Source organism: Siniperca chuatsi, linkage group LG17, assembly GCF_020085105.1.
Source record: "Siniperca chuatsi isolate FFG_IHB_CAS linkage group LG17, ASM2008510v1, whole genome shotgun sequence".
Classification (NCBI taxonomy): Eukaryota; Metazoa; Chordata; class Actinopteri; order Centrarchiformes; family Sinipercidae; genus Siniperca; species Siniperca chuatsi.
Genome location: NC_058058.1, coordinates 2,412,885 through 2,440,643, shown reverse-complemented (window position 1 = coordinate 2,440,643; position 27,759 = coordinate 2,412,885). Strand labels below are relative to the sequence as shown.

Genomic DNA, 27,759 nt, shown 5'->3' with positions numbered 1-27,759 from the left:
GTGTTCCTACTGACTTTGCATCTAGCGCCATCATCAGGTCAGAAGTTTAATTTGTCCAATATTTTGGTTTATGACAAAATATCAGCCTCAGCTGGACTTAATAAGCAAATGTTAGAATGCTAACACGCTAAAGTAGGATGGTGAACATATCTGTGAAACATTGGCATGTTAGCATTGTCACTGTGAAGATGTTAGCCTGAAACGCACCACTGTTTCTAACAGCCTCACAGAGCTGCTAGCACGGCTTGTTTTTGAGTCTTGTTTTTACAGCAGATTAAACATTTTCAGCACATTTTGGGAAATTTGTGATCAATGTGCTAACAGATACATTGTGGCTGTACTTCACTTGATTTAAATAACTGTCCACAGCTTAATTTTGTATTTCCTGAACAGTGATTAGCAGAAGGAAAACTGCAGCATTTCTCCTTTTGTGACTGCTTATGTGCTTAATGTGAGCTCACATGTTGATGTGTGTACATCTTACAACAAACAACAGGAGCACAGAGCTTTAGTTTATTATATCTTTATCAAATTCAACGCTTCATTTCCTACAAACATTTCAACAGTTCAGATGTGTCATTTCATGAGAGGGGATGGAATTAGAATGATTTATCTACGTATTTATGATTTGTATCCATTTAAATAAACAAAAACGACAAAGGCATACTGTATATAACATATTTACATCGTTACCTTTAGTCACCACAGGTTGCATGTGTTCAGCTGTGTTCACTCCTTTTTAAAAGGTCTGATAGTAAAAAATAATAATAATAAAACAAGCTGAAGTGAATGTCTGATCAGGTCGGTGGTTCTTAACTCAAATTCTGCCTCAATCAAACGTCAGTCACATTTTATTTTTTTTAATTTAGTGTTTAATGTCTTCGTGAGCACCTTGACTTCGTTTTTCTTTCTTTAACAGAAAGAACTTTTACAATTTAAATCAAGAAATCTCTGCCAACTTTGAGTAGTTTCAGTTTTTTAATTTGTTATAGGGACAATGCTCATTAATCAGCATCACTGTAATGTGCCAGCGTTAGCCAAAAGGCTAATTCAACTGGCCAGATGTTAGATACTTGACTTTAGAGCTGAAAGGATTAGTCTTAGTACTGATTAGTCTATCAACAGAAAAAATGAATCCACATCTAGTTTGATATTTGTTTATTTTTTAAGCAAAAATGCCAAAGATTCTTTGATTTCGGCTGCTCAAAAGTTAATATTTGCTGGTTTTCTCTTTTGGGTCATTTCAATTGGCATTTTAAAATATTTTCTGACAGTTTATGACCCAAACGATTCATCAATTTATTGAGAAAATAACCATTAGCTGCAGCCAGATACCCAGCTACAGCCTTCATGCACCAAAATAAAATCCCTTTGCGTTGCTTTGGTTCTGCTGCAAAGTTAGAAACTGTAACAGTGACTAAAACCTCACAAAAAACCATTTCAGGCAGGAAGTAAAAACTTTGTCCCTGCCAGTTAACAACCACCAACCAGATGAGAAATATTGCCATTATTGCCCAAACATTTGCATACAATCCTTGTTTTTAAACCAAGAACAAACAGTGGTGTTTCATAAGAACATGACTCAGTTGTTTCCCACCCACACTCTTCAAAACCCACATTTAACTTCGTATCCACTTTTCTCCCATCTTTGCATTTCTTTAAACAAAAAGTTACAAATTCTTCAGTATAAAAAAATGACAAAAAAAAAACACACGGTAGAATATGTTTTACATTTTTCCCCCCAGACGCGGATGAGGAGCGTGCAGCGCAGCGGGCCGGAAACGACAGACGTCAAAGAGCTTCACAAACGAAAAGAAAAGGAAACCAGAGTCAAAGACAAAGACAGTTTGGACAGAGGGAGTCAGCAGCGTCTTCTCCGTGTAATTATTCTATTTTAGTTTTTACAGGAGTAAGATTGGGTTTCGTCAGGCGGGCCCAGTTGGTGAAATACTCAGATTACTTAAAGTAATAGTGCGACATTTTGGGAAATGTGCTTTTTCAAGAGTTAGATGTTCAGATAGATGCCACTCTCACGTCTGTACGGTGAATATGAAGCTACAACCAGCAGCCGGTTAGCTTAGCTTAGCATAAGGACTGGAAACGGGGAAACTGCTAGCCTGGCTCTGGTCAAAAGTAACAAAATCCAGCTACCAGCAGCTCTACAGCTCACCGAATAACACATTATATCTTGTTTGTTAACGGGGGGCTTATGTGTCGGACTATTTCTTAACTTCCTGTAAAACAGTGAAGTCTTGGCAACAAAACGAATAAGCGCATTTAAAAAAAAAAAAAAAAATCTGAATATTTTCTTCTCTTATTGAATCTTGTTTCCTCCACGTTTTCTTAGCAAATACAAAATATTCAGGAAGTTCTTTTGCTAAATGGCAAACATGTGAATGGTAAACCTCAAGTTTTAGCTGTTTGATTGTCAATCTTTGTGTTTTATAGTTTTACGTTTTGTTGCATTAAACTAGTGAACTCTTAAAGGGACACTCCAACAATTCAATATTGCACTTCTGTGAAGTTGGGGCAAGTAAAGAGACACAAAAAAAGATGACGTCACCTGGGTTACTTTTTCAGACTTTTGGAAAGCTCTCTCCAGAGCCTACATTTCCCATAATGCAGAGTAAACTGATCTTGATTTGTAAACTTTTTGGAGTGACCGTTTAAACTTTTACAAATTCAAAAGTGTTTCGATTCTATAAGATTTGATGAGAAGATTCGATACACGAGCGGCAAAAACGCAAAGACGAGAAGGAGAAAAGATAGTTTGGTCAAAGGAAAAAGCAGAAAGTGTTATTTTATACAAACTCCATTTTACAAGTAAAAAAGAAATTCAGTCATTGTCACCGCCACGTCAAAGAGCCTCAATTATTGTGACTTGTTTTGGCAGTAAAGAGTAAGTAACTTTTTAAAACAAAAAAGATCATATGTAGTTACAGGAGGAACTGGAACTTTAGTTTATTCTGTACAATAAAAAACGAAATCTGTGTATATATTTCCATAAATATACTGTATCAGGACAGAATATCCTGAGTTCATACTATGAGCATAGAGACGGAAGGTGGTTGGTCCACTGAACACAAAAATAAAATTCAACAGTCCGTTATTTTTTATTCACTGCAAATCTCATTATTCCAGGAACCACTTTATTTCTTTTTTTAATTTTTATTTTCTTTTATGTTTTGTTGTCAAAAGACAAAGAAATAAAAAATTATAAAAAAGGCGACAAAAACAAACAAAATATCTACAAAGTGAACGCTGATATTTACAACTATTAAATAATCCCCATTCAAAACAAGATTTTTCTGTAAAAAAATAAACATGAATAAATCTGACGGATGCCACGTGAAGTATGATCTTAGTGAACAGGAGGGCAAAGAGTCTTTGAGCAAGGCACTAAACATCTAGCGCTGCTCTGCTGCTCACCTACTGAGTAACAAAAATCCATCAGCACCCTGAGTTCATGTGTTTGTCAGACAGAGACGAAAATCAGCTGATTTGAAATTTGATGACAATTTTGTTGAACGATTAGTAAAAATGCCAAACATTTGCAGGTCACAGCTTCTCCTTTGAGTTTTTTCGACTGTTGTTAGCATATATTTGTTTACTTTTTGGCCAATTGGTGGCATCAAAAGTCTGCCGAATTAGCTATTAGCAGCTCCTGTCTGCAGTGCACCCACGGATGCACAGACACTTATCACCGGATTACTCTGATACTGAAGAAAACTTAAAAACGTGATGATTCTCAGGCAAGTTCTGGAGTTATACGAAGCATCTGATTTCTAAGCAGAAGTTATGACTCAGAGAAGGAGTGCAATTTTTTTTAGGGCAAAGTGCGACTGGGTCTTGTTGATAAGCAGCCAAACCACAATAACTAACTTCCTGTTGTTTTTACAACACCTGCATGCACCTGTCCCTTCACCTCACACAGGATCTTTGCAGTATCAAATTTGAAGATCTACTGGACGCTGTAACAGAAGCATGCAGTCCTTCTGTAACATTTGGAATTAGTTTTCCATTGTCATCTTTTACTCGAGTAAACATCAGAGTACTTTTTCATACAATTTTTTTTTTTGAGTGCTTGAAATAATTCACAGGAAGTTTGAAGAGCATCTTACAGCCTGTCCTTACAAAATAAGAGCTGCAGAGACGTTTACACACATTAGCTAGGACTACAAATATCTATTTCATTTTCTTTTGCTGGATTAATTTGCCTATTATTCTATCAAGTTTTTTCCAAAATCCAAATGGATATTAAATTTACAATGATACGTGACAAAGAAAAGCAGCAAATTCTCACATTTGAGAAGCTACAACCAGCAAATATTTGGCATTTAGACTTGAAGAAATGACTAAAATGATTAAATCGACTACCAAAAAGTTGTTAATTAGTTTACAGACAGAAAAATTATAAACTAATCGATCGGCTGATTGTTTCAGCTGTGAGCAGCTTTTTGTTAGGGCCAAAACAACCTTCCAGCTCCTTTGAGATTTAAACATTTAAAAGAAGCTACATGAATGACAAAAATCAGCTCCTCTTTGTGAAGAACATTAAAAAGCTAAATGTTTCAGCTGTTAGAGCTTCTGTCAGCAACTGAAAGATGTTGCTTCCTCTAGAGCCAGATCAATACAAGCTAATCACAGGTCGATCGGTAGAAGCTTTGAGTGTCCAATGATTAACGAGAAACGTCAAAGATGTGTTTCCTGCAAATCCTGCTCACTTCATATTCTTTAATAACAAACTTTAAGGGATCCTTATCAAAACTTTTTATATCATGTGATATTTTAATAAATAATATAGACGGATATATTGTTATCAGGTGTTTTAAACTCACAGGTATCGTTCCAGAAGCAGTAAATATATTTTCTTCCACCTAACATTAAGATCCAAGTTCACGCAGCAGCCATCAGAACTGATATCAAACATCCAGACTACATGTTTTCTGCTTTCTTCCTCCCTACATGTCGTCTAATCACCACAACAACACACGTATACAAATGCAAACTCCGCAGAAACCACTGCTGAGAGTGGGAGCGTCAGCAGTGGCACGGAAAACGCTTTCATTTCCTGCTGGAGCTGCACAGTTACAACTGATGCTTTTAGTTCCCATTATTAATAAATTAATTATTAATAATGATTTATTGCTAATTAAAAGTTTTCATTCTGAATGAATTAGAACAGATGAGATATTGATCCTGATATCTCGAAAGGTTTTCCTTTGAACTGTAACTGTGCAGCCCTGCGGTGCCACCTGTGGGCCGAACCGGTTACAACACGCTGAGTTGACCAGTGGCAGTCTGTTAAGGAGCTAAAACACAAAACCGTCTTTTAAGATGACGTAAAATCAACTTTCAGCCGGTCATCTCGGCACGTCGGTGCCCACATAAACCACCCCGACAGCTTCCTGTCTCTACACTTCATTCAAACTGTACATTTTCACAATTAAATATTAAAACGCAGCACTATTTCCAAGTGCAGTGTGCTGCAGTGTCTGCGTCCGACTCATTTTTAGAAATATATTCTTATATAGAAGGACATTATTTTCTAAAGAGGCTTTTATTTAAGTTTTCAGCCTCACACTCTAAACATCTGGTGACAGTAACTCTGCTCTGTTGACAGGTTTTAAACAGTAAGAGCTTGAATTACTGATTCAAATCCTTTTGCAGGCGTTTCACGGAGGTTTTCTCAAACTGTCGCTTTTCAGGAAACTTTCCCAGAAACAAGAGATGTGTATTTGTTACCTGTCGCAGGGATGATGAAGATATTTTTAAAGATATCCGTCTCAAGGTTTGAATGTTCGTCTCCTTCTCTTCTTTCCACCATCGCCATGGTGACGCCTCATCAGACCCCTTCTGATTGGCTGATTAAATATTCCGCTGTCCGTTGGCGGGCGGGTAAAGGTTGCCTCGGAGATGATGACGATGAGGAGGAAGATGGCGAGGAGGAAGAGGAGGGGTGATGCTGGTGGCGCCCTCGCAGCGAGGTGTGGTTGCCGTGGTGATGGTGAGGGTTGTGGTGGGAGGAGGGGGGAGGCGGAGGCGGGTCGCGGAGAGACGGCGGGACGGCGGAGGACTTGATGGGGACGATGCGGGTGTCCATGACCTCACAGTCGACCTGCATCATCATCTCGTAACCCTGAGAGGAGTTATACAGACTCTCTGAGGGGGAGAAAGCGGGAGGAGGGAGTAAGAGGAGAGAGAGGGGACAAAAAGGAGGAGGAAAAATTAGCCAAACGGAAACAGGGGAAGAGCAAGAGTATGACAGAGGGAGCAAAGAAGGGGTGAGGAGGAAGAGGGGGAGGCCAAGAAGGAAGGAGTGATAAGGTCGAGAGGAGTTGTTGTGTGAGATAAACTCATATATGCCTTTTTAATGTCACTGTGTGCAGCTTGAAGGCATGTTGAGATTAGCCTGGTTTACCTAAAACGTTTCTTTTAAATATATCCTGACCACAACTCAGAAACACGGACGTCTCCTGAATAATTTAACTGTACTATTTATTTCTGTTCTGAACATCAGTTGAAATTATTTCATTGTTTTTGAGATTTTTTTTTTTTGGCGGTTAGCTCTAAATACTACAATCCTCGTGAGCCTCAGCTGCTGTTGCTATGACCAAAACATAACTGACAAATCCAAAACTGACCCAGAATCTGAAAATGAACCGACTTAAACTGCTCCATGTTTAATAAGCTTTCTACGAAGGGTCTCAGCAGAACGATCGGTCACTGGATGTTTCTTACTGAAATGCACCCTGGGAGTTGTAGTTAACTTCTCGTCTTCAGTTTTGTGTCCAAAGTCTTTGACTATTTAACCTGATATTTGATCAGATATTTTAACAAATATCAACCGTGAGAAACATTGCCAATGAGAAAATCAACACACCAAAAACTCCTCCTGCTTCACTTCTCTATTACAGCTACAGTATATATATATATATATATATATAAAATCTTTAACTATAAGATCAGACAGCAGCTGTGCTCCAAATTAGTGAAATACACTAACATTTTCAAAAGTACAAACTACATGAATGACGTAGCTAACATTTTTATAAAGCAGCTAATTTTACTTTTAACATCCAAGTCTGATCCATGTGCTGTTCCACACCGGAACAGATACAATATATGAAAAGGGTTTTGTATGTTTGCGTGAAAATGTTAAGACAATAATTAACGCTTGGCTTTAGTTTAGAATTAAGTTTAGTGGATGCAGTTGCTTTGAATGACGTTTTAAAGCTAATTTTGCTCTGGTTTTGTAACACGTCAGTTTCCAAATCCAAGAGTAACCTGCAGTTTTGTCCGGTTTACCATCTCATAATTCTGCATTACAACAGAGCAGTTTAATCTTCAGACACTCACCGTTCACAGACATGGCTGGCATCACCAGAGACATTTTAGGTCTGCTGGTCTTATTGTGGCTGATGGCCGGTAACAACAGGTGATCCTGTTGAGAGAGACACAGGAGACAGTCTGGTTTTATTATCTGGGCGGGTCAGTAATGGGTCACATTCTTTGTCTCAGAACACGTTAAACTTCAGGGCGGTGCAATCACTTTCAAACACTGAGATGAATCTAAAGAAAACAAATAGAAAAACAGAGAAATTTAACTGTAAATGTTCACAATCTGGCTGCGATTTTTTACACAAATCCTTCTAACTGTTACGCTTATTTAAATGTCTTTAAACATCACAAAGGTCTTCATCTTTATATAAAGTATTTTATTTTTCAGGAATCCTTTAAACAAATGTAGAGACTCTGTGTGAGTTGATCAGATGTTGGGAATGTTGCAGACTAAATACAACACAAACACACAGCTACAACTTTTAACCAGAAGTTAAGTTAGTGTTGAAATGTTTTTCTGGTTTGTCTAGACTGAGCTGTGGAGTAACTCCTCATGTCGTCGTACCCGTCTGAAAGAGACGACGTAGAAAGTGTCCTCTCTGCGGTCGATGGCGTCCAGGAAGTCACTGTAGGTGACCTCAGGACCAGGAAGCACCTGCAGCTGACTGCAGGCAGAAACAAGAAACAGTTCAGGGTCGTTATTAAGCTTTACTGCGACCTAAAAGGCTCAAAGAAATGTTTCACTGCCTCATATCACTGAATTCATTTACTTTAGTCAACACCCCCCCCCACAGTTCTAGAAATAAAACCATTTGATTTGTTGACATCATTACCTCAAACAGTTCAGTGTGAATGGATTTCAGGCTTGAAAATGGCTTTCAAACATTTAGGGATATTTTATGTATCTGGCTCTTTGTTCATTAGATTGACAAAACTATTAGCAGTAGTTCTTGTTTTCATTTTTAATAAAACGATGAAGACACTTGGACTGAAACTTATCTAATGACCTTTCTATGGAGCGGTGAGTCTGGATCGGCAGATATCTGGAGAAGTTTGTCTTCCTCAGCTGAGCTTTCTGCAAGAAAAAAGTGAGATGGAAACATGATTAATATGAACTTCAAAGATCCCTATATAAAAATCTGATTAGTTGATCTCTAAGTGACACAAAATAAATAGCAACTTGTACAGACCATACTTAGCAAAAATTACAAAAAATATTTCTGAAATATATGCAAATGAAGTTTTAAAGCTTCACTGTTAAAACTACAGATAGCAATAACTTACTTTTTTCTTTATGTTAAAAAACAAGAAAGTCAAAACTGTAGAAATAAGGAACTCTCGATATATAAAAAGAATAAAAACAGGCTTCAGAAAGGGACAGAGAAGAAGAAGCAACTTCAGTATTCACAGGAAGAAGACGATCTACTGAACCTGGGCGATCTTGGCCTTCTTGGCGATTTTTGGTTTTCCTCCAGATTTCTTCCTGTCGATCTGGTGTCGGCGGACCCAACCTCTCAACTCATCTGCCAGCCTGAAACCCACAAAACACTTCAGCTTAGAACACAGACAGGGACAGAAATACATGTGGAGAAATTGCTCCCGAGGGCTGTCGCTTCGGTGTGTGTGTGTGTGTGTGTGTGTGTGTGAGAAAGAGTTTTCTTTGAACTGATGAGCGGTTGGCACTGCCACCTGCCATCAGTGTGTGAATGTGTGTGAATGGGGCGAATGTGATTTGTAGTTGAAGCGCTTTGAGTAGTCGGAAAAGACTAGAAAGGCGCTATATAAGTACAGTCCATTTACCATATAACATAAAAATAGAAATAAAAACAGAAGCTATACAAGAGCAATAAAACTTTAAATCCCAAGGCAAGGAGAGCACATACACAGTACCCACAACCAGTGTTGGCCGGTGTTGTAGCAGCAAAGTAAAGGACATGTAGAGTAACATGATACCATCTAATCTAACTGCCAACACCAGAATAATATGATTAACACACAGTATTAATTTCTGCCACTAGGGGTCTCTCACATCAAAACAATAACAAATGGTTTGATGACGTCGTTAAGTAGCATGGGATCATCGGAGTTGTTGTCTTCATTGTTAAACAAACACCATTGCCGATGAAAATCTATCTGGCGTGACTCGAGCAGAAAAAGTAATGTAAGGGGATGACGTCATTGACAGGCGACCAAATGAAACGCACCGTTACCTTGAATAAAATTACGGATTCCTCTGGGTTTGAACATTGTTGGAAACATTTGTCATAATGTAAGGACACAACTCAACAAAATATATAAACATAGTTTTTTAGACATTTTAATGCGGAAATGTTACATATTCTATCTTTAAGTAGTCATACTTAGTGTTTGTCTGTATTAATATTGAGATATGACGAAGTACATTATGTAATAAACAGATTAACATATTAATATAATATAGTTTAATAGTATAGAATATAAGATATAAGGTGAAATATAGTAGTAAACTACAGCTACATGATTTTTAGCTCTACTTGTGCGTCTGTTGTGTATGAATATGTTTCAGGTTTTAAAGTTTTACTTTTTATGTGTAAAAATTAACTAATTAAAGTTTGTTTTTGGTATCTTTATCCTCTAAAAAGAACAGAGAGCAGAGCTGTTTCCTGTAACGTCTGATGAGTTTGAAGTGTGTGTAATATGAGCGATAAAGTGAATCTAAGAAGCTGGAGGAGGACGAGGATGAGATGAAGGAGGATCAGAGATGGGACTGACTGCCTGAACGAACACAAACTTGATATTAATGTCGGAGTTTAACAGCTGAAGTTTTAGTGTTTGACTGACCTGAGAGACTCGGAGCGGTTGAACTGTCTGCAGTCTGAGGAGGTGAAGTAACGATCGATGTCCTGCAGCACCAAGTCCTTCATGTCACTGAACACATCACTCAGGTTCCTGCAAACAAACACACACACACACACACATACATCAGGATGCTGCAGAGAAACTGACAGTAGCACATTTCTTTGACGTACATGTCAGCATTTTAATGAAATAATTCTCTCAAAGCAGCAGTTAAATATCCTGCAGAAAAACACATGTGCAGACAGTTAAAGGTGTGTTGGAGAACCAGTTATGTTAGATGTTGAAAACACGTTTGTCTGCATTTCTTTCTGACAGTTCAGTTGATGTGATTATCCGTGTAAGGGATCAAAGTGTGAAGTTAATCTGTCTGCTTTCATTTGTCAGTGCAGTAAAGTATGTTTAAGAAAGGACACGCTGTTTTCTACGAATACAGCGAGAACCTTCGACAGGCTTCCAGCTCATTTCATCAGAGGTTTATAAATCATTCACCGAGCTCTAAGCTGAGCTGACAGCATCATTTAACTGCTGATTGCACAACTGAAATGTGTTTACTGGTCCCGTCAACTCATATTTAAAGCTCAGCAGCAGAGAATGAAACACTTTGATCTGTACTCCAAACCTTTAGGTCTCAATTAGCTGCAGTGTTTTCACTCAACCGGGGCTGGGATTGTTTACATCATCAGTGTTAACAAACACTAAACTGAAACACACACATAAAACTTTGCAGGATTAAAGCACTTAGTGGTGTATCGAATCTTCTCAACTATGTTTCACTACTGACCTCATGTCATTTAGGTGAATGTTCCCATCCCTAGGGAAGGCAAAGAATGGCAACCATCAAAGTAACGTTACACACGTCTTTGCAGCGAACATTTCATCAAAGCTAAGCTCCAGTCAACACTGAGTACTTTAATGATTGTATTTTTAGTCATTATATTTTTACGTAATCGTTCTGACATGGTTTGTTTTTGTGGACCGACGCAACCAACTAAGTTACAGTGGCCTTAACGAGTTATGCTAGCTAACAGCTTTTTTTCCCAATTCAATTTTATTTATATAGCGCCAATTCCTAACAGTTATCTCATTGTACTTTTCCTATGGAGCAGGTCTAGACTGTACTCTTTATAATATGTAAGGGGATGGATTCTCCACAAGATATATGCAAACATCGCCAGTGGAGCTCTGGCAGGGACTCCGCCGTTTTTAGTTATTAAAATACTGCGGCGGGTGCTGTATATGGATCGCAAGTTCCCAAAACATGCAGTTCGTTCACAATATTAATATTCCTGGCTTGAAAGAGATGGAAAATTGACAGGTCTGCGCTGCCGTTCTATGGCGTGTCCACTGTTGGCCGCCATGTTGGTAGGATGTTTTGCCCTCCAGGGCTCCGTGCCAGCCACCGGACTGAACTATAAATTGGCAGATAGTAATTATCAAACGACTGGGATCAGGTTAAACTTGATCGGGACATCCCGACTGTAAATTTTACACTCTTTTTTTAGACTAAACATTTCATTAATTAATTGGGGGGGGGGGAAGTATCTCTCTGATATATAAAAATACTGATTAGTTCCAGCTCTACTTGAACAACATTAATGATGAACACTGGGAGTTTCATTTTGTGGTAACTCACAGTGTAAAAATAAACAAGTTTATAAAAGGAGTTCTGAACTCTTGTCGGTGTGAAAATCAACCTCTGAGTGTTTTTACTTTGACAGATTCGTCTCACCTGAATGGATACGACTCTGCAGCCTCGTCTCCACCTTCCTCCTCTGTCTCTGTTTTGTCCTCCACTCTGCTTGGAGGCTGAGCAGCTGCCTCCTGCTGCTGCTGCTGGTATTGTTGTTGTTGTTGTTGTTGTTGTTCGATCTCCAGCAGTCGTCGTCCCGTATACGACACCACGCCGTCCTGTAGGCCCGACAGCTTCCTGTCTGTGATGCTGCAGTGAAGAAGACCAGCAGGGTTTCAGTCAGAAAACTCAAATGTTTTCCAAAATTCAACCAGTTTTTTTGGATTTGGAGATTTCAAGAAAGTCAAATTCGGGACTAATGATTAGATCTTGAACTGATCTAAACGTTCTCATATCAGGACACCATCATGGGGAAATCCCTCTCAGCATTGTCATGTACTATCTGTGTCTGTGATCTCCATGGACCTCAAGAAACAGAATTAAATTATTCCTATATTTAAAACTTAATTTATGTTGTATTTATGTGGTATTTCATTTATATTTTGCGCCCCTCTTGTCTTTTTAAAATTTGTTTCCTTATTTTATTGGTGCAGCCTGTTTTACTTAAGTTACTACGACTAAATGAGCCCAGATTTGTTTTTTCTGTTTGTTACCTGTTCTTTATTGATTTACTGTAATATGTTGTCTTGTGTTGCGTTATGTTGTTTAAAGAACATTTTCAGTCACTTTATGGTCCACGTCTGTTCCCTGACTACAGAAGTAATTCAGTAAACGTTGTTTATATATCACTTTTCAAAACAGTACCGACAAAAAACTTTAGAGAAAGGAGAAAAAAAAGTAAAATTCAAGAAACAAATAAATATAAAAACAAAGAATCAAAATGTAAAAAACACAAAAAAATAAAGTTTAGATAATAAAGCAGCCACGCAGGCTGTGCGCAGGATACCTGACGGGTCCGAAGCTGAAGGTCATGAACAGCAGGACGGCCATGACGCACACGGCTCTCTTGTTGTTCGCCGATTCGCTGCCCTGAAAAACATGAAAGAGAAACTTATTCTGCATGAACACAAATACTGTATATGCACATGCAACAACATATGCAGACAGAAGCACGTGCAAACACTTTTGACGACACTCTTCCTCACGTCCTCTGTGACTTGAACTGGATTTAAAAAGGCTTTTTTTCCAGGTAATTTGAGGTTTGTTTAATTTAAAAACTAAGCAATGGTTAAGTAAATACACTCTATATTTGCAGGCTAGTGTGCAGTGTATGACTTTCTCACTGATTTCCCATCATCAGGTTTTACAGGTTTGACAGGTTTCTCTCTTCAACCGGTTTTGTGTTCTGCGGTTCAGTCTGGATCTTCTTCTCTCTCCTCGCTCTTTTTCTCAGTTATTTCCACCTGTTCAACCTGTTAATTGAATTCCTAAGCAGCAGCTGTACTATAAACTCCTCTGTGCTGCAGTCAGCGTCTGCAGGGAAATCAGCAGGATTCTTCTTTTAATCACAGCTCTTTCCATATTTCAAATGACCGAGTAGGTGAAATGTGAAATGTATTCCTTTCTCTTATCTTCATTTATTGATTAATCTTTGGAAGGACAGGCCAATGGTAATGACACCTTCAACCTGTTTGCCCACAGCATGAATATAAAAACGTCTGATGAAGTCACCCACTGGTTCACGACAGTAGGATTTGAAGCCAGAACTTCAGCTTCATATTTGACACCATCTTTGTCAGCTGGAGCCAGGAACATTAAATACAGGCAGTGAGATGGATTAGAGGAGGAGGAAGTTAAATCTGATTGGACCAGACTGTCCAACGGCCGTCTAAAGATGCGAACCCCACACACCGCAACAAATAAGCCTCTGTAAATTTAATATCTTATTAAATGGATTTTTAAAATCACCACAAAGACACATTAGAGGAGCTGTAGTCACCTACTGACAGTATAATCAGTATAGTATCTGAGGTAGTCATGTTGCTGCCTGAGGTTTTTCTTTTGCAGCAAACAGACTTTTAGTTTTCCTGCAGAATTAGCTTCAGTTTTCAGCCATGTTAGTGACTGCTTGGTTTATTTATCTCCAGCAAAACCAAAGAGGAAACAAATGAATGCCTGAGAGGCGGGGGATGGGAGTCTCTTTGTTACAGTAGGCAAACAGGCTGATGGAAGTTTTAACTCCACTAACAGACAGCCAAAGTTCCACCGCGCGTCCAGGTTTATTTCTCCTTTACAAGCTTTAATTGGCCTAATTAGTGTATTTTCTCATTAAAAGGTGTCTTTCATCGCTCTTTCTGAAAAGCTGAAATATGCTCCTGGGTCTTTCTGTCCATATTCTAAAATGAATGTGTATCTACTAATGTACTGGACAGTAAACCTGGATCATTTTGACCAAGATAGAAGAACATTTTGAAATAATTCAATAACTACAAATCCCATGAGGCTTTGACAGCACTTCTGTAGGTAAAACTCATGGGATGTTGATAGTGAATACTAACAAAACAGTTTAATCTTAATCTAAATTTCTATGGAGATTGCTTGTAACATTATATTTTGTTTGTCTTTAAACGCTTCATAATGATTTTCACTTACGTTGTATCGTGCTACACATGCTTTTCTACCTTTTTAAAATGTTTTTCTTTGTTTTAACACCAACCTACGCCGTTTTGTGGATGAAAACTAGACACGTTACTAAATTTGGCACATTTATATAATAACGATGTAGATTCTAACCACTGCACTTGTAAATGATGGCTACATAACACCTTATAATAAGCTCAAGAGAAAAGACAACAGTAAAGGTTTCTAATGCAACATTTAACATACACACGTTGTCCGTCTTTATATGTTGTTTCCATACATTTGTCATTTGTCTTTTTTTCTTTTAATAAATGGAGCCCCTGAACTACATACTTTTGGAAGGTGGGAATGGTTAAAGAAGGAGACAAAGTTGATGAAGAGGATGAAGAGTCACATCCTCTCTCCTGCCCCTCACCTCTTTCCCCGCCAGTCTCTCCCTCAGCGCCTGGTTCTCTCGGCGGAGACGTTCGTTCTCCTGCTGGGCCTCCCTGAGCTGAGACTCCAGGTTCTGCAGGTACTCCTTCTTCTTCTTCCTCGACTGGCAGGCCGACTCCCGGTTCTTTATCATCCTCTGCTGCCGCTTCAGCACCTTCATCTGCACGAGGAGGAGGAGGAGTATTGGGAAGAGATAGAGGAAGATGGAGGAGAGAAAAGGGAAGGAAAAAAGAGGAAGAAGAAGAAGGAAGAAGGGGTGGAAATGGCACAAAGGAGGGAAGAGTTTTAAGAAAAAGAGGAGAGAGGGACAATGGGTTGGAGAATCAATGAGGAGGAGGAGGAGGTTGGTGGAGTGAACATGCAAAGATAAAGAGGCAGAAAGGATGATGAGGAGGAGGATGTTAAAACGGAAGTAGAAGGAGAGCAGAACGATTAGAAGACATGAAGAGGAAAGAGGGCATAAAGGAGAAGAAACAAAAATAGAACAAAGTTCAACAGGCGTATGATATAATCCAACACCCTGAGGGTAACGGACGTACTGAGTGTGCTTATATCACAGCCATTATATAAGAGGTGTCAGGTGAAACACAGAGCTTCAGTCTGACGTTTCTGCACTTCACATCCTCCCTCTGACTGTAACTCAACACACTGCTGAGTTTCTGAATAAATAACTTAACTGACTTCTCTCATATATTCTAGAAACAAACTATCAAATCTCTCACAGGTCTCTGCAGCTGTAGTGCCTGCAGTCCTCTTGATTGGTTACAATAATCTAGAGTTTTAAATCTTACTCTAGGAGCTATGGCAAAATGTCAGTAAGATATAATGCTAACTTTGGGTCCAAAACAATGGATTGTTTTTTTAACTTAAGAGTCAGTACATCCAGCCTTCTCACATCGATGTCGTTGGAGTTGTTGCCGGGTAACGTCGCCGCTGGGACGATGGGTTTGCTGGTGGGCGGAGCCGTGGGGCTGGAGCAGTGCTGGGGGATGCTGGGAGAGACGGGCTCCATTTTGACGATGGCCGGAGCTGAACCGAGGCAGACGGACTGAGACAGGACGACTGGAGGAGGGGAGACAGGAAGAGACGGATCATCGCTGCTCTGATACTAATGGAGATACAGGTTCAATTCCCTGTGTAGCGCAATTAATATAATAAAGCAAGATTATACAGGTTAGTTTGCTAAATTAGGCCTGGGATTTATGAGGTTTTTACTTTGTTTTGCTCTTTTACTTATTTAAAAATGAAAAGAGGTATAAAGACAGTAATTCCCTATCAGATGTGAACAGCAAGTTGGTCGTAGAGGAAAGACCTTGTTGTTACCTGTTTTTAAAAAGGGGTTCTCTTCTGTATGGTGGCCATTTTAGAAAATCTCAAACTAGGTTTGTTAGGCTTTGCATTACTGACAAACTTGGTTCAACATTCATTTGGACTTGGTCAGCCTCGGCTGCACTTAGGCTCAGCTGTGGTTTGACTTGAATGCTAACATGATAAGGGTTGCCTATCAACATGCCTGAAGTTAGCCTTTCAACATACATATGTACGTACATATGTAGACAAGCTAATGTTTAGTATGGCAGCATGCTACATAATCTACAGTTTGCTTGAGGCTGACAGGAATTCAGTCATTAGTTTTAGAGGCATGATGTCAAGCACTAGATGAAAAGTCACATGATCACCAGAATCATTACGATTCATCTTTTGGGAATCTTAAATATCCAAACCAAATTTCATGGCAATCCACCCAACAGTGCAAAATGCAAGCTGCAGTTAACAACATGAGATCATTTCCTCTGGTGTTCATTTTGACATGTTTCACTAACAAAAAACAAGCTTCATGCTTGTGAACCATGCATCAGCATGCGAGAGCCCTGTAGGATTTGCAAATTTATCTGCAATTTGCATGTGATAATCATTTGGGCCCCGGGTGTGGCTACAGACTTGTAAATCCATGTGTCCACAACAAACCCTTACATCAGTGATGTAGATTTAAATTCTGCCTCTGGTGTTACTACTGATATAATACATATAATACATCCAGTACAATATTATCCCCCATCCTCATTTTTCACATCCAGTCACAAAGAAAGAGAAATTTGACAATTCTGAAAGTATTGACTTAAAGTAATTCAGTGTTTTATTTTGTTAAACACAAACCCCCCTTACCAGGTCTGGTCTGGTCCATGGAGGGGAGGCCCTGCAGTATGAGGGTCTTGGCCGGTGCGGGGGTCTGGGGGACGGGGAGGGTGGTGACACACACTGGTCTGGGCTGGATGGGAGGTTTGGTGCTCAGGATGGTGCTGGCCTTTAATGTGGCCGAACTCGGCAGAACTGAGAGAAAACAAATATCGCCTTCATTTCTGACATTATGCAGACTTTAAGAGTAGAGTTAGATGCATTTCCTACATCAGCCTCATAGCAAGCAACAAGGACATTTATATTTTAGACAGGCGACTGAGTCATTTTAACTACTTTGCACTGTAAAAACACTACAGCGCTTTCAAATACTCCAGCTGTCAACAATCCACACGACTCAGGCTCAGACCTCAGTACTCTTTGATGTAAAGTGGAAAATCTTGCAGAACTAATGCAATGTTTGTTATGAAAATAGAAGTTTCCAGGTGATGAGCACACCATCACATGCACACACTCAAGTCATTTGAGTTTACACAAATTAGTTGTTTTTTTTACTTGAATCATTTGCATGCATAAAGCAGAACTGGCGTTTGGAGGAGTTGCTGTATGTGTCTGCCAGGAGCGTCTTTACTGCTGCTGCTTCCTGAAACACACCAATCTAACAATCCAATTTCCATTTTATGCTACTTAATAATTCTACTAAACAGCCTTTCAGAGTGAAATATTGTACTTTCTTCACTACATTTATTTGACAGCTTAGTTACTTTTCAGATAAACATTTTACATGCAAAAACATATGATCAGTTTATAAAATACAATAAACTGGTTAAGATTAAACCAGTCTCTCAACATTTTGGCTTGTGACCCCACACAATAAAGCGGCCTAGTTGGGGCCCCTTGTCATGTTTCATTTGCAGTTGTTATCAGTTCCACCAAAAGGTGATTCTTCCTATAAACTTTGTTTCATTTAAATAACTGTATGAAGCTCAAAGAGGTGAAATGATCCCATATTTCACAAAAAGCAAAAGATTAGAGAAAAATAAATCCAAATTTGTGCAGCAGAACTTCTGTTTTTTCTTCTTTCCTCTCCCATTAATCATCTCATGACCCCTCAGATTTATCTGGTGACCTTTTGGAGGGGTCCAACCCTTCAATTGGGAACCGTTGGACTAAACTAGCTAACTGTATATAAAGTAGTTAAAGTAGCTCTACCTTGAGCAGCTACAGTAAAATGCTTTGTTTCTTTATAAAATGTAGGACACATGGACAATAATGACACCTGGGACATGATAATAGAGTGGTCAGAATCTAAAAGACACTAATTGTATTTGTTGAAGTTATTGTTGAAGGATAATAGATGGGTGTCCTCTATAGAGATGAACTGTATTTAAAGACTTGTGTATGACGTATGTTTATTTATATTTCATGTACATCAATTAAGTTGATACTGAGGCTGAGCTTGTTTGTTTTATATGTTGGTAAATGTCACTCAATGAGTGGTTTAACCTACCTGTAGCCTGCGACTGTATTCCACTGATGACTGCTGGGATCTGTGTTGTTAACGGCGTCTGTAGCTGCGTCTGTGGTGGGGGTACGGCTGTTGTTGCCACGGTGATCTCCATGGACCCCAGCGGAGGAGAAAGCACGTCTCCATACATGTACGGAGGAGTCGGAGGGTTTTCACCTTTAACTATGATCTGGACGAGAGAGAACACAGTCAGATTATGATATCTAGAAATTTTTATGGGTTTTGCTGCATTAGCCTGATTATCCTTTGACCCATAATCTATATTTACTGAGGGTTGAAAGACCTGAGTGGGAGATGTCAATACGTTTAAATTATCAGGTAGTGGTATTAGTTTATTACTTCAGTGGCAGAGAGAATCAGGCCTATATTTTGGACAGGCTTATATTGGAGACAGGTCATCATTTCTAATTTCCCCAGTTAATGCAAACTCAAAATCTCCTCCATGGTTACCTGTTGTCTTGATAAAAATCAGTATGATGTCCATTTCCACAGCACTAATTCCATCACTACATCAGTCAAGTCATGCTTTTCTCCAACAATTTTAAGCTACCATGAATGAAACTCTACACCATCTCCAGCATTTTCACATTAAAAGTCTTGCACCCTCCCTTTTATAGGTAGGCTTTTAATGTGAAAAAAAACAAACATCATGAAGTGTTTAGCTGACACCGATCAGGAGTATGATTATTAATTATTTATGAATTATAAAAACAGTTCCAGGTGTCTTCTGATTTTATACCTTTATGTGATTAGAAATTTGTCCTATTAACCTCAATCTTAACTTGTGTTTATAAGTTTTTACTTTATGTTTTGCATAAGCCACAAAAGAGAAATGAACCTTCATTCACCTTGGTGAAACGCACATCAGTGTTCCTCACGTTCAAAAAAAAAAAAAAAAATGCAAAAAATGTGAAGTCTTTTTTAAACACACACCTGTGGATCTGGAGATAATGCTGAGCAGTCAGACCCGAGTGAGGATGCAGGAGAGGGAGGCTCTGCTTTCACGTGGAACACTGAACACACAAACAAATAAACCAGTAAAAACCCCACTGAAAAAACTGCAGAGCATAAAAGCATATTTGTATTGTAGAAAAGGTTTCAGTCGTAGTCATCTGGACACTGTTTTCAGAATCAAGACGTTTCGGCTCCCATCCGGAAGCATATTTGTATTAAAAGATTAGTTAGATTTAAAAAGAAACTGGAGAACTTACACATTTCCACTGGTAATGGTTGAGTAATGGTCATTTCATTTTTTATCACAGGAGTTTCCCCTTCAGAGAAAAAAAGACACACAGACAGAGACATCAAGACAAAGACAGGAGGTAATCTGATGTCAAAGCTGCAGCTGAGGTTTAAATATGAGTGTTTTAAGGTTCATAGTTTAGATTTATTAATAACAATATCTTTATTTATATAGAACTTTTTTAAAGTGCTTCAAAAACATAAAAGCAGTGTTTCTGATGCAATTTCACCCTCAAGACTTAAATGACTCAGTGTTTCTTCAAGAATTTCACTGTTGTCTGAAAGAGAAAACGCTACCAAAACCCACAATGGTAACAGTAACACTAATAGCTCAGTATTACTAAACACATAGTGATGTACTTTATGTGTCATATTAATTCAGGTTAGAAAATCTGTTGTACTGAAAAAATAAACAACTTGGGTGATGACAACAACTGTTGGACTTCCAGCTGCATTTTTTTTAAGTGATAATTAAGATAATTAAGTTTTGGTCTCATTGTGCTGTTATTTAAGCTCTCAATGAAGCAAAACCACATGAATTTAGCAGAAAAAAAAGATTTTCTCATTTGGGTGTTGACCGTAAACAGGTAAATTAGTCCCAGAAGGCTTCACTTTATCTCTGCTTGCAAGATGTTCAGCAGTACATTTGTCGTAGATTGTGGGCTATGGGTGCTACAAGGCTCTTTAAATTTAATTATTTTCACAAAGAATTAGAGTTAATGGCAAGCTTCACAAGGACTTGAACAAAAATAGACAATAAAAAGAGGTGAATAAAGGTAAAAACTCTAATTCCACATTGTGTTTAAAACTCTTCAGTCATGATGGAAGACGGACCTGAATAACTGGAGACAGTTTAAAGAAGTATTTTTAGGCAACAAGACAAATTAAAACACTGACTGAGCTAAAAGAAGGAGCAACTTAATATCTGGAAGGAAGTTAATTTATACTTTAAGTATTGTGTGTGTATCACAGCCTGATGGATCTTCTTCCTCTGTGCCATAGAGCTCCATTAGTGTCCAAAAACTATTAAAAACACATCAGTGTTGCATTGGCTGACATGTTCCTTCATCACCATGAACACACACACTAGTTTATTTTGACTCAGTCCCACACACACCGTCCTGCTGCCCCAAACACTCACTACAGCACCACATGTGGATTCATCCACCAACCAAATTACTGAGCCTTTAAAAAAAATAATAATGAAACTATATATTTGTAAGATTTACGTTTCCAGTAGGAACCAATGGGCTTGGAGCTGAAAGCCACAGACAGGAAGTCAGGAAGTATTGCGAGACGGACTAACACGTTGTTGGTTTTTTCATGAGATGGGTTGACAATAAGAAAAATACAGAATGACACCAGACTGATCCTTTTTCTTTCTTCATCAAAAACTGTCTAGGAACAAAAATATATTCATAAAATGTGTTATTGGAGTATGTGTTGATTTCTTCTGCTTTTAACCTGATTTCCAGAGACTTGATCAGCCGCTGCGGCCGGAGTGAGGATCAAGCGTCTCATCTTTCAGAGACGTTTGAGGCGTTAAAGTGAAACGCTGATCGAAGGTGGTTTAAGGTTCACAGTGAGCGCCCACGGTTGGCTGGTCTGTTACCTGTGAGAAGGTTGTCGTCGAGGTGTCGCCACGGCGACGTGGGGTTGTCAGGATCGAGGGTGAGCACGAGGTCATTGTCAAACTGCGAGAGGTTGGCAGAGGGAGGGAAAGGGAGGAGAGACGGTGGAAAAAAGAGAGAAAGTCAGGTGGAATATTAGACCAAACAGCTGCTGGATTAGTCAGTACGTCAGCCTGATAGTGTGTGTGTGTGTGTGTGTGTGTGTGTGTGTATACGCCTGTTACACTAAGCCAGCAATTAGCCTGATTATCCTTTGACCCATCATCTGTACTCACTGAGGGTTAAAAGACCTGATTTATGCTGCTGCCAACACAGCGTGAATGGGAGAACGTCAAAATGTTAATAATAATAATTACAGAGTTAAAGGAATACTTCGACATTTTCTGTAAATCCTCAAATAATGGTTGTAGTAATAGTTTTTAATGGTTTTTAAAACAGTTCCTGTGCACAACTGTGTTACTGTATTTCATGGCAACAGCATCACTGACAAAATATGAAAATAAAAGTAAGTATTAAGTCACTACAAGCTGATTTTCATAGTCTACTGAAATGGACTTGAGCCAATGGAAAGGCCTGAAAGGAAGGAAATCTCAACACTGAGGGTATGCTTTAGGGGAAGACGCAGCAGTAACGTAGAGTCTTAAAATTAGAAGTGGATCGCAAAGTACAAAACTGGTCTGTAGTGTATACAGTCAACATATTATCTACACTGATTATGTTCACTGTAGAAACTGTGGAAAGCATTCTTGTGGTGACAGTGCAGTTGAGTCCATTAATCAGGAGTATTAAACTGGTTCTTTAAAACAACAATAAACAAATCTTTGTGTGCTTCATTTCACTTCTCAACAACACTTGCCAGGGCACGTCTCGCAGATAAACTGTAAACAAAGGGAGCTGGTTAACCTGCAGCTTCAACCAGGAATCAGCTTAGCCATGCATAATGGAAAAAATAACTTAACATTCATTTGGTTCAGATGGTTGTAAATGTAAAGTTTCTCCAGAAGGGAAGCCACATTGTTACCTGGATGTAGAGGGTTTATCCTCTGAAGGGGCTGAAGACGTATCAGACTGAGCTTTTCATCGTCAGATTTGACTCAATTGTCATCGGTCTAAACTCAAAATCCATTAGCTTCAACTTTGTCGGGCTCAGCTGTCGTTTCAGCCTTAGCTGCTTGTTATAACATGCTTAAGGTTATCTCATTACTTTAAAAAACACGGAGGGAAGTTCTACTTTAACAGCAACGTTAAAGCAGGTGCTCCTGATGCACAGGTAGGCAAACGCTGTCATTTATGTCATGTTAGCATTAGTCTCAAAGTGTGGCTGAAGCTGACATGAATTTAGTCAGTTGTAGAAAGATTCTGACCTCGTGGTGGCGCTACATGAAAAGGTCAGAGGATCACCAAAGCCATTAGGATTCATCCTCTGGGGGACATGAAAGTCTGTACCCAATGTCTTGGCAACCCATCTAATATATGTAAAGATATTTCACTATAGGCCAAAGTAATGGACTAACAGACTAACTAATGCACCAAATTACATTTCTGTCCCTAAAACGACACCCCTAGAATGACTAAGAGCACAATTTAAGCAGCTATAAGCAAAAAAAAACATTTAAAATCCACTTATTAGAAAGAATTCAAATTCATCCCATTCAGATGCCCTTAACTGGACATTTACTAACAGGGAATGATGGTAAATACGTTCTCTAAAGTCTTGTTTCCTTCAGAATTAGTAAGCTGAACTGTGTTAAGGTGGAGTGTTTGCATATTAGGCTGAGCATCAGCTACACTCTCAGTCCCGGACAGAAACCAGAGCTGTGAGCAGCGACGCTTTCGCTTTGTCTCCGTACCGATGGTTCGTATTTCAGCCCTCGGCTGAAGTCCCCGTCCTCCCCCTCCTCCATGCTCTCACACTGGTACAGGCAGGCATCTGAGGAGAGAGACAGGATTTTAACACACCAGCTGTGAGCAGAGAGAGGAACAAGTGAATACTGATGAACAGAGAGTCACGACAACACAAAGGTTATAATCTGAGCTATTATTATCCAATATATTACTATGCACTGGAAGTGAAAAGCCTGCAAAATGCTGCCAGATTTGAGTGGCATCAGTGGCAGATTTGAAATGCTAATTTGCCATAACACACCAATCAGAATTAGTAGTAATGTTTTTCTCTATCACTTCCCACACAACACATCTTTAACGTCACACATTGCAACAAACACAAAAAAGTCCTCACAAGTATATATTGATTAGTTAAGTACTTTAAATCATATTATATAGCACCATACAGTCACATCAACAAATACAAGTATTTCTAAGCTGTAAATACACTCAGGTAGTTATATGCTTCATTTCCAGGAAACCAACAGACTGTTTTTTTTACCATGGCCCTATGAGGCACTATTTTTCCCATCATGCTTTGCCTGATTTGATGATGTAAAAGGTGAAAACACAACTCTGGACTTTGAAACTGAAACAAACACTGAGGCTATTTATTGAGCCTACATCCTGTCAAAGAGAGCAGGTGTGAATCAAAGCTGTTTTATAGCAGCACATGGTTTACATCAGCTAATATTTGCCCTGTACAAGAGGATATTTTTACATTTCATAAATCCTGCAGATTGATGGAAAGATTTGACACAGACACTGGTGGGTTAATGTACTGTCTGCAGTCTACCACACAATACTGGGAATATTAAAATGTTTTTTTGTTTTTTTGTCCTTTAAACAAATGCCTATAAATATCAAAAATAATCTGAAATGTCTAGCGTTTTTAACCAAACTAAGTATTCAATTTGTAATGACGTAACGCAGATGATAGCAAAGACAACATCTTCTGCAGGTGACTATTTAGAAAATCAAATATTCATAGTAAAAAGGTAATATATCCGTTAAAAGCGCTTTTGAGGTTTTAATTTTTGCTTGAAAAAAGTGGAGTTTTCTTCTGTGGCTACTCAGATAATACTTGTCAGGATAAATGTGTTATTGTTTTTGGTCTTTCCATAGATTCTGTTGATAATAATGAAATATAAAATAACCAGCCTTTCCCCTTAAAGGACCCATTTGAAAAGAACAGGGTGACTTGTTTAATCATCCTTGTGTTGTAAATGTCTATTGTGTTTTTTGCCTCTCGTCTGTATTAGCTCGTGCTGCTGCATTGACCCAGTTCTCTCACGGGGATCATTAAAGTTTCATCTAATCTAATCTAACTGGGTTTATTGCTGGACTGCAGAAGACAAACAACATGGCAGCGGTGGAGGAAGTACTCATTCTTCACTTCATTAAAAGTGCTAACACCACACTGTAAAATGACTCCGTCACAAGTAAAAGTCCTGCATTGAAAATGTTACTTGAGTAAAAGTACAAAAGTATTATCAGGAAAATTTACTTAAAGTATCAAAAGTAAAAGTACTCTAATGTTACACTATATAAATATACAATTATATAGTATATTATTAGATTATTATTAATGTTTAAGCTGCATTTTTCTCTTGTAGTTGGTTGAGTTCATTTTTAACTACTTTATACTGGGCTGCAACTAATGATAATTTCCTTTATGGATTAATCTGCTACTAATTTTCTTGACTAGTCCATTTATTCTATATTATAGTCACAATTAAACAGAGCTCAAAGTGACACCTTCAAATGTCATTTTGTCTGACCAACAGTTCAAACCTCAAAATCATTTGAGATGAAGAAAAGCAGCAAATAACATTTGAGAAGCTGAAACAATGAAATGTTTCAGGCAGTTTCAACGATTAATAACTTACCAAAAACAGTCACTGATTCATGTTTGGATAATTGACTTATCAACTAATCATTTAAGCTCAATTTTGATATACTGTTGGGTAGTTTATTTATTATATATATATATATATATATTTTATTTTTTTTTTATTTTTTTTTTTACAATGCATCAATACAGTGCATTTTAAAAGTTTGTTTTATCTGTCAAATCTTAATTTGTAAAGTAACTAGTAACTAAAGATGTCAAATAACTGTAGTGAAGTGAAACGTAGAATATTGCCCTCTGAAGTGTAGCGGAGTAGAAGTATAAAGTTGCATAAAATGTAAATACTCAAGTAAAGTACAAGTATCTTAAATTTGTACTTGAGTAAATGTACTTAGTTCATTCCACCACTGCAACATGGCAGTAAAATACATTTGTCAACCAGCCACAGCATGTGGTAAATCTCACCAATCTCAAGTTTGTTAGTCAAATTTACTCAAAGAGCTTCCGGTGGTGGCCGGTTACCTGCCCAGGTGGCTCATAGTAACAAAACAGTCTCAGCCAACATTCAACAGCATTTAACTGGTAAGCTGGTGGTTAATTACAATGCTTTCAATTATCAGGACCCCAGGATGAGAGTTAACTCTGAAGCCAACGTGAATAAATCAATCAGCCTCTGGACTAACCTGCTTGTTGTGGAAAAGGTGTCTCAGATGTGTGAGCACCTGTCTGTGGGACTGGACGATAACTCGTCTTTATCAATTAGCCATCTTCTATGATTAATGTCGTTTTGTGACAAAATCCTCCCCCAGTGAATCAGTGAGGACGCCAGTAGCTCCTTATTTTTCAGGATATAATGAATTTCACGTGACAGAAATAACACACATGCTCACTCACATACTGAGGACATGTAGTATCGGATGATCCACAATCACATACTGACTGAATATACAAACAAACACATTTCAATGAGGAGGGCTTCCACTTAATGCAAACATTTTCTAACCCTACTAAATGATACAAGCCTCCTGCCCCACATAAACTCATTTGCTTGTATTTCTGAGATTTTTAGTTCATTCGTGCATGGTGTATAAACTGTATATACAATATCAGTCAGGAATGGGTCCATATCTGATAGGTTAATATTACTAAAAGTGACACATTTGCAAAAATACATTCAGATGAGTGCATTCGTTTTAAGATACATTCCCCAGCATTACACCAGTTAAAAAGGCATATTCTTCCATTGCATGATCACGATAAGAGTTTTAATATATAATAAAGTGAAAGAAAGATAACAAGAGACGTGTGCTATTATAAATGTGTGATCACGCTTCCACCCACTGTGGTAAAGATAAACTGACATATCCGGGTCTGCAGACTGAGGAAGCACTTACACGCTGTGGCCGCGTGCAACGGGCATCTCACACACAATTTCACACTTTCTCTATCAAATAAAAAACTCTTTATGTCCATAATGAAACATTTGCAAAGGGGAATTTAACCGGTTAAGACGTTTCAACGCCCCCCCGCAGCTGCGCCTCGCCTTCCCCTGCGCGGAGGGAGGCTGCTGGTCTGCGGGTCATCGACGCACCCGTTTTCATACCCGGCTAGCTTTGTATCGATGAAATACATGTTTATTTTCCGTTACAGATGCTTTAAATGTTAACTCACCCCAGTCTTCGCTTGTCAGGAGGTTATCAGCGAAGAAACGAGTGTCCAAATCAGATAGTAAATCCGTACTCATAGCCACAAAGGCGGTGTGTTTGGAGAGCAGGGGGGGCTGCAGTCAGATAGCGACGTGATAACAGCTAGCTAAACAAACACAGACACAATACGGCCGCTAAATTTAGCATAAAGGTACCTGGGTGATATTGGGCACGGAAACCATTTATAATTCAAATTAATGGGGTATGTCCACCGTCGGAAATGTAGTATTTTTATTCGGTTCTTATCTCCGGTCGGTCTATCTATCTGTTCTTCCCTTTGCTTCGCATATGACACACAAGGAAACGCATTTTCCGGAAAAGTGCCGCCCATTTGTAACAGAGCAGCCAATAACAGCAAAGAACGGTGTGATTGACTAGACGAGGAACCAATAAGATGATTCAGAGAGTGCGATTGGGGCACTAGCCAGCCTACTGTTGAGGGCGATGGAGAGAGGGGGGTGTTAAAGGTGATTTGGCCCAATCGAAAAAGCGCATTTTGATCGACAGGAACAATCAACCAATAAACACGAGGGAATTCCGTGTCGGGTTTAATTGACATGCGTGCTAGCCAATTACGGTTTACCAAAGCAAAAGAAAAAAAACAGTTATAGTGAAAGTCACGTTGATTCAAGCATTACAAAAATAACACTGTATTATGTCAGTTTTTACGAGAAATAAAATAAGCTGGTTTTCAAAACTAAACCAACCGACGGTATAAGTTCTTAAAAAAAAAAGTTCTTTGCTGCTGGGACTTTTATTTTTAATCGTAATGTGTTCGGGTGGAGAAGGGGAGTTACATAACTCCAGCAAGGGCTGCATGAGGACAGGCTGAAACACCGCCAGCAGCTGTGACTTGGGCACTGTAGTTTTGTTTTTAAATCAGCAGGTGTTGTGAA

At 38.7% G+C, this 27,759-nt stretch overlaps 1 protein-coding gene across 3 annotated transcripts; it reads right to left on the bottom strand.

The window, feature by feature from the left end:
• Window positions 1-507: 507 nt before the first annotated feature.
• Window positions 508-27,184, bottom strand: atf6b (activating transcription factor 6 beta). Of its 3 annotated transcripts, none has more exons than XM_044171350.1 (17): window positions 26,829-27,184; window positions 23,272-23,351; window positions 21,403-21,484; window positions 19,760-19,819; window positions 19,482-19,561; window positions 18,531-18,717; window positions 17,051-17,215; window positions 15,765-15,946; window positions 14,865-15,044; window positions 12,816-12,898; window positions 11,909-12,118; window positions 10,162-10,269; window positions 8,773-8,872; window positions 8,349-8,416; window positions 7,907-8,006; window positions 7,360-7,444; window positions 508-6,162 (listed from the first exon to the last, which is right to left on the bottom strand). In XM_044171350.1, the coding sequence occupies exons 1-17, from the start codon at window positions 26,899-26,901 to the stop codon at window positions 5,846-5,848; spliced, it is 2,160 nt and encodes a 719-aa protein (XP_044027285.1). In that variant the 5' UTR covers window positions 26,902-27,184; the 3' UTR covers window positions 508-5,845. The 3 variants fall into 3 exon arrangements, with proteins under 3 accessions (XP_044027285.1, XP_044027286.1, XP_044027287.1); XM_044171351.1 differs by having other exon boundaries at window positions 15,780-15,946; window positions 26,829-27,183; XM_044171352.1 differs by lacking the exons at window positions 508-6,162; window positions 7,360-7,444 and adding an exon at window positions 7,540-7,572.
• Between the last annotated feature and the right edge of the window lie 575 nt (window positions 27,185-27,759).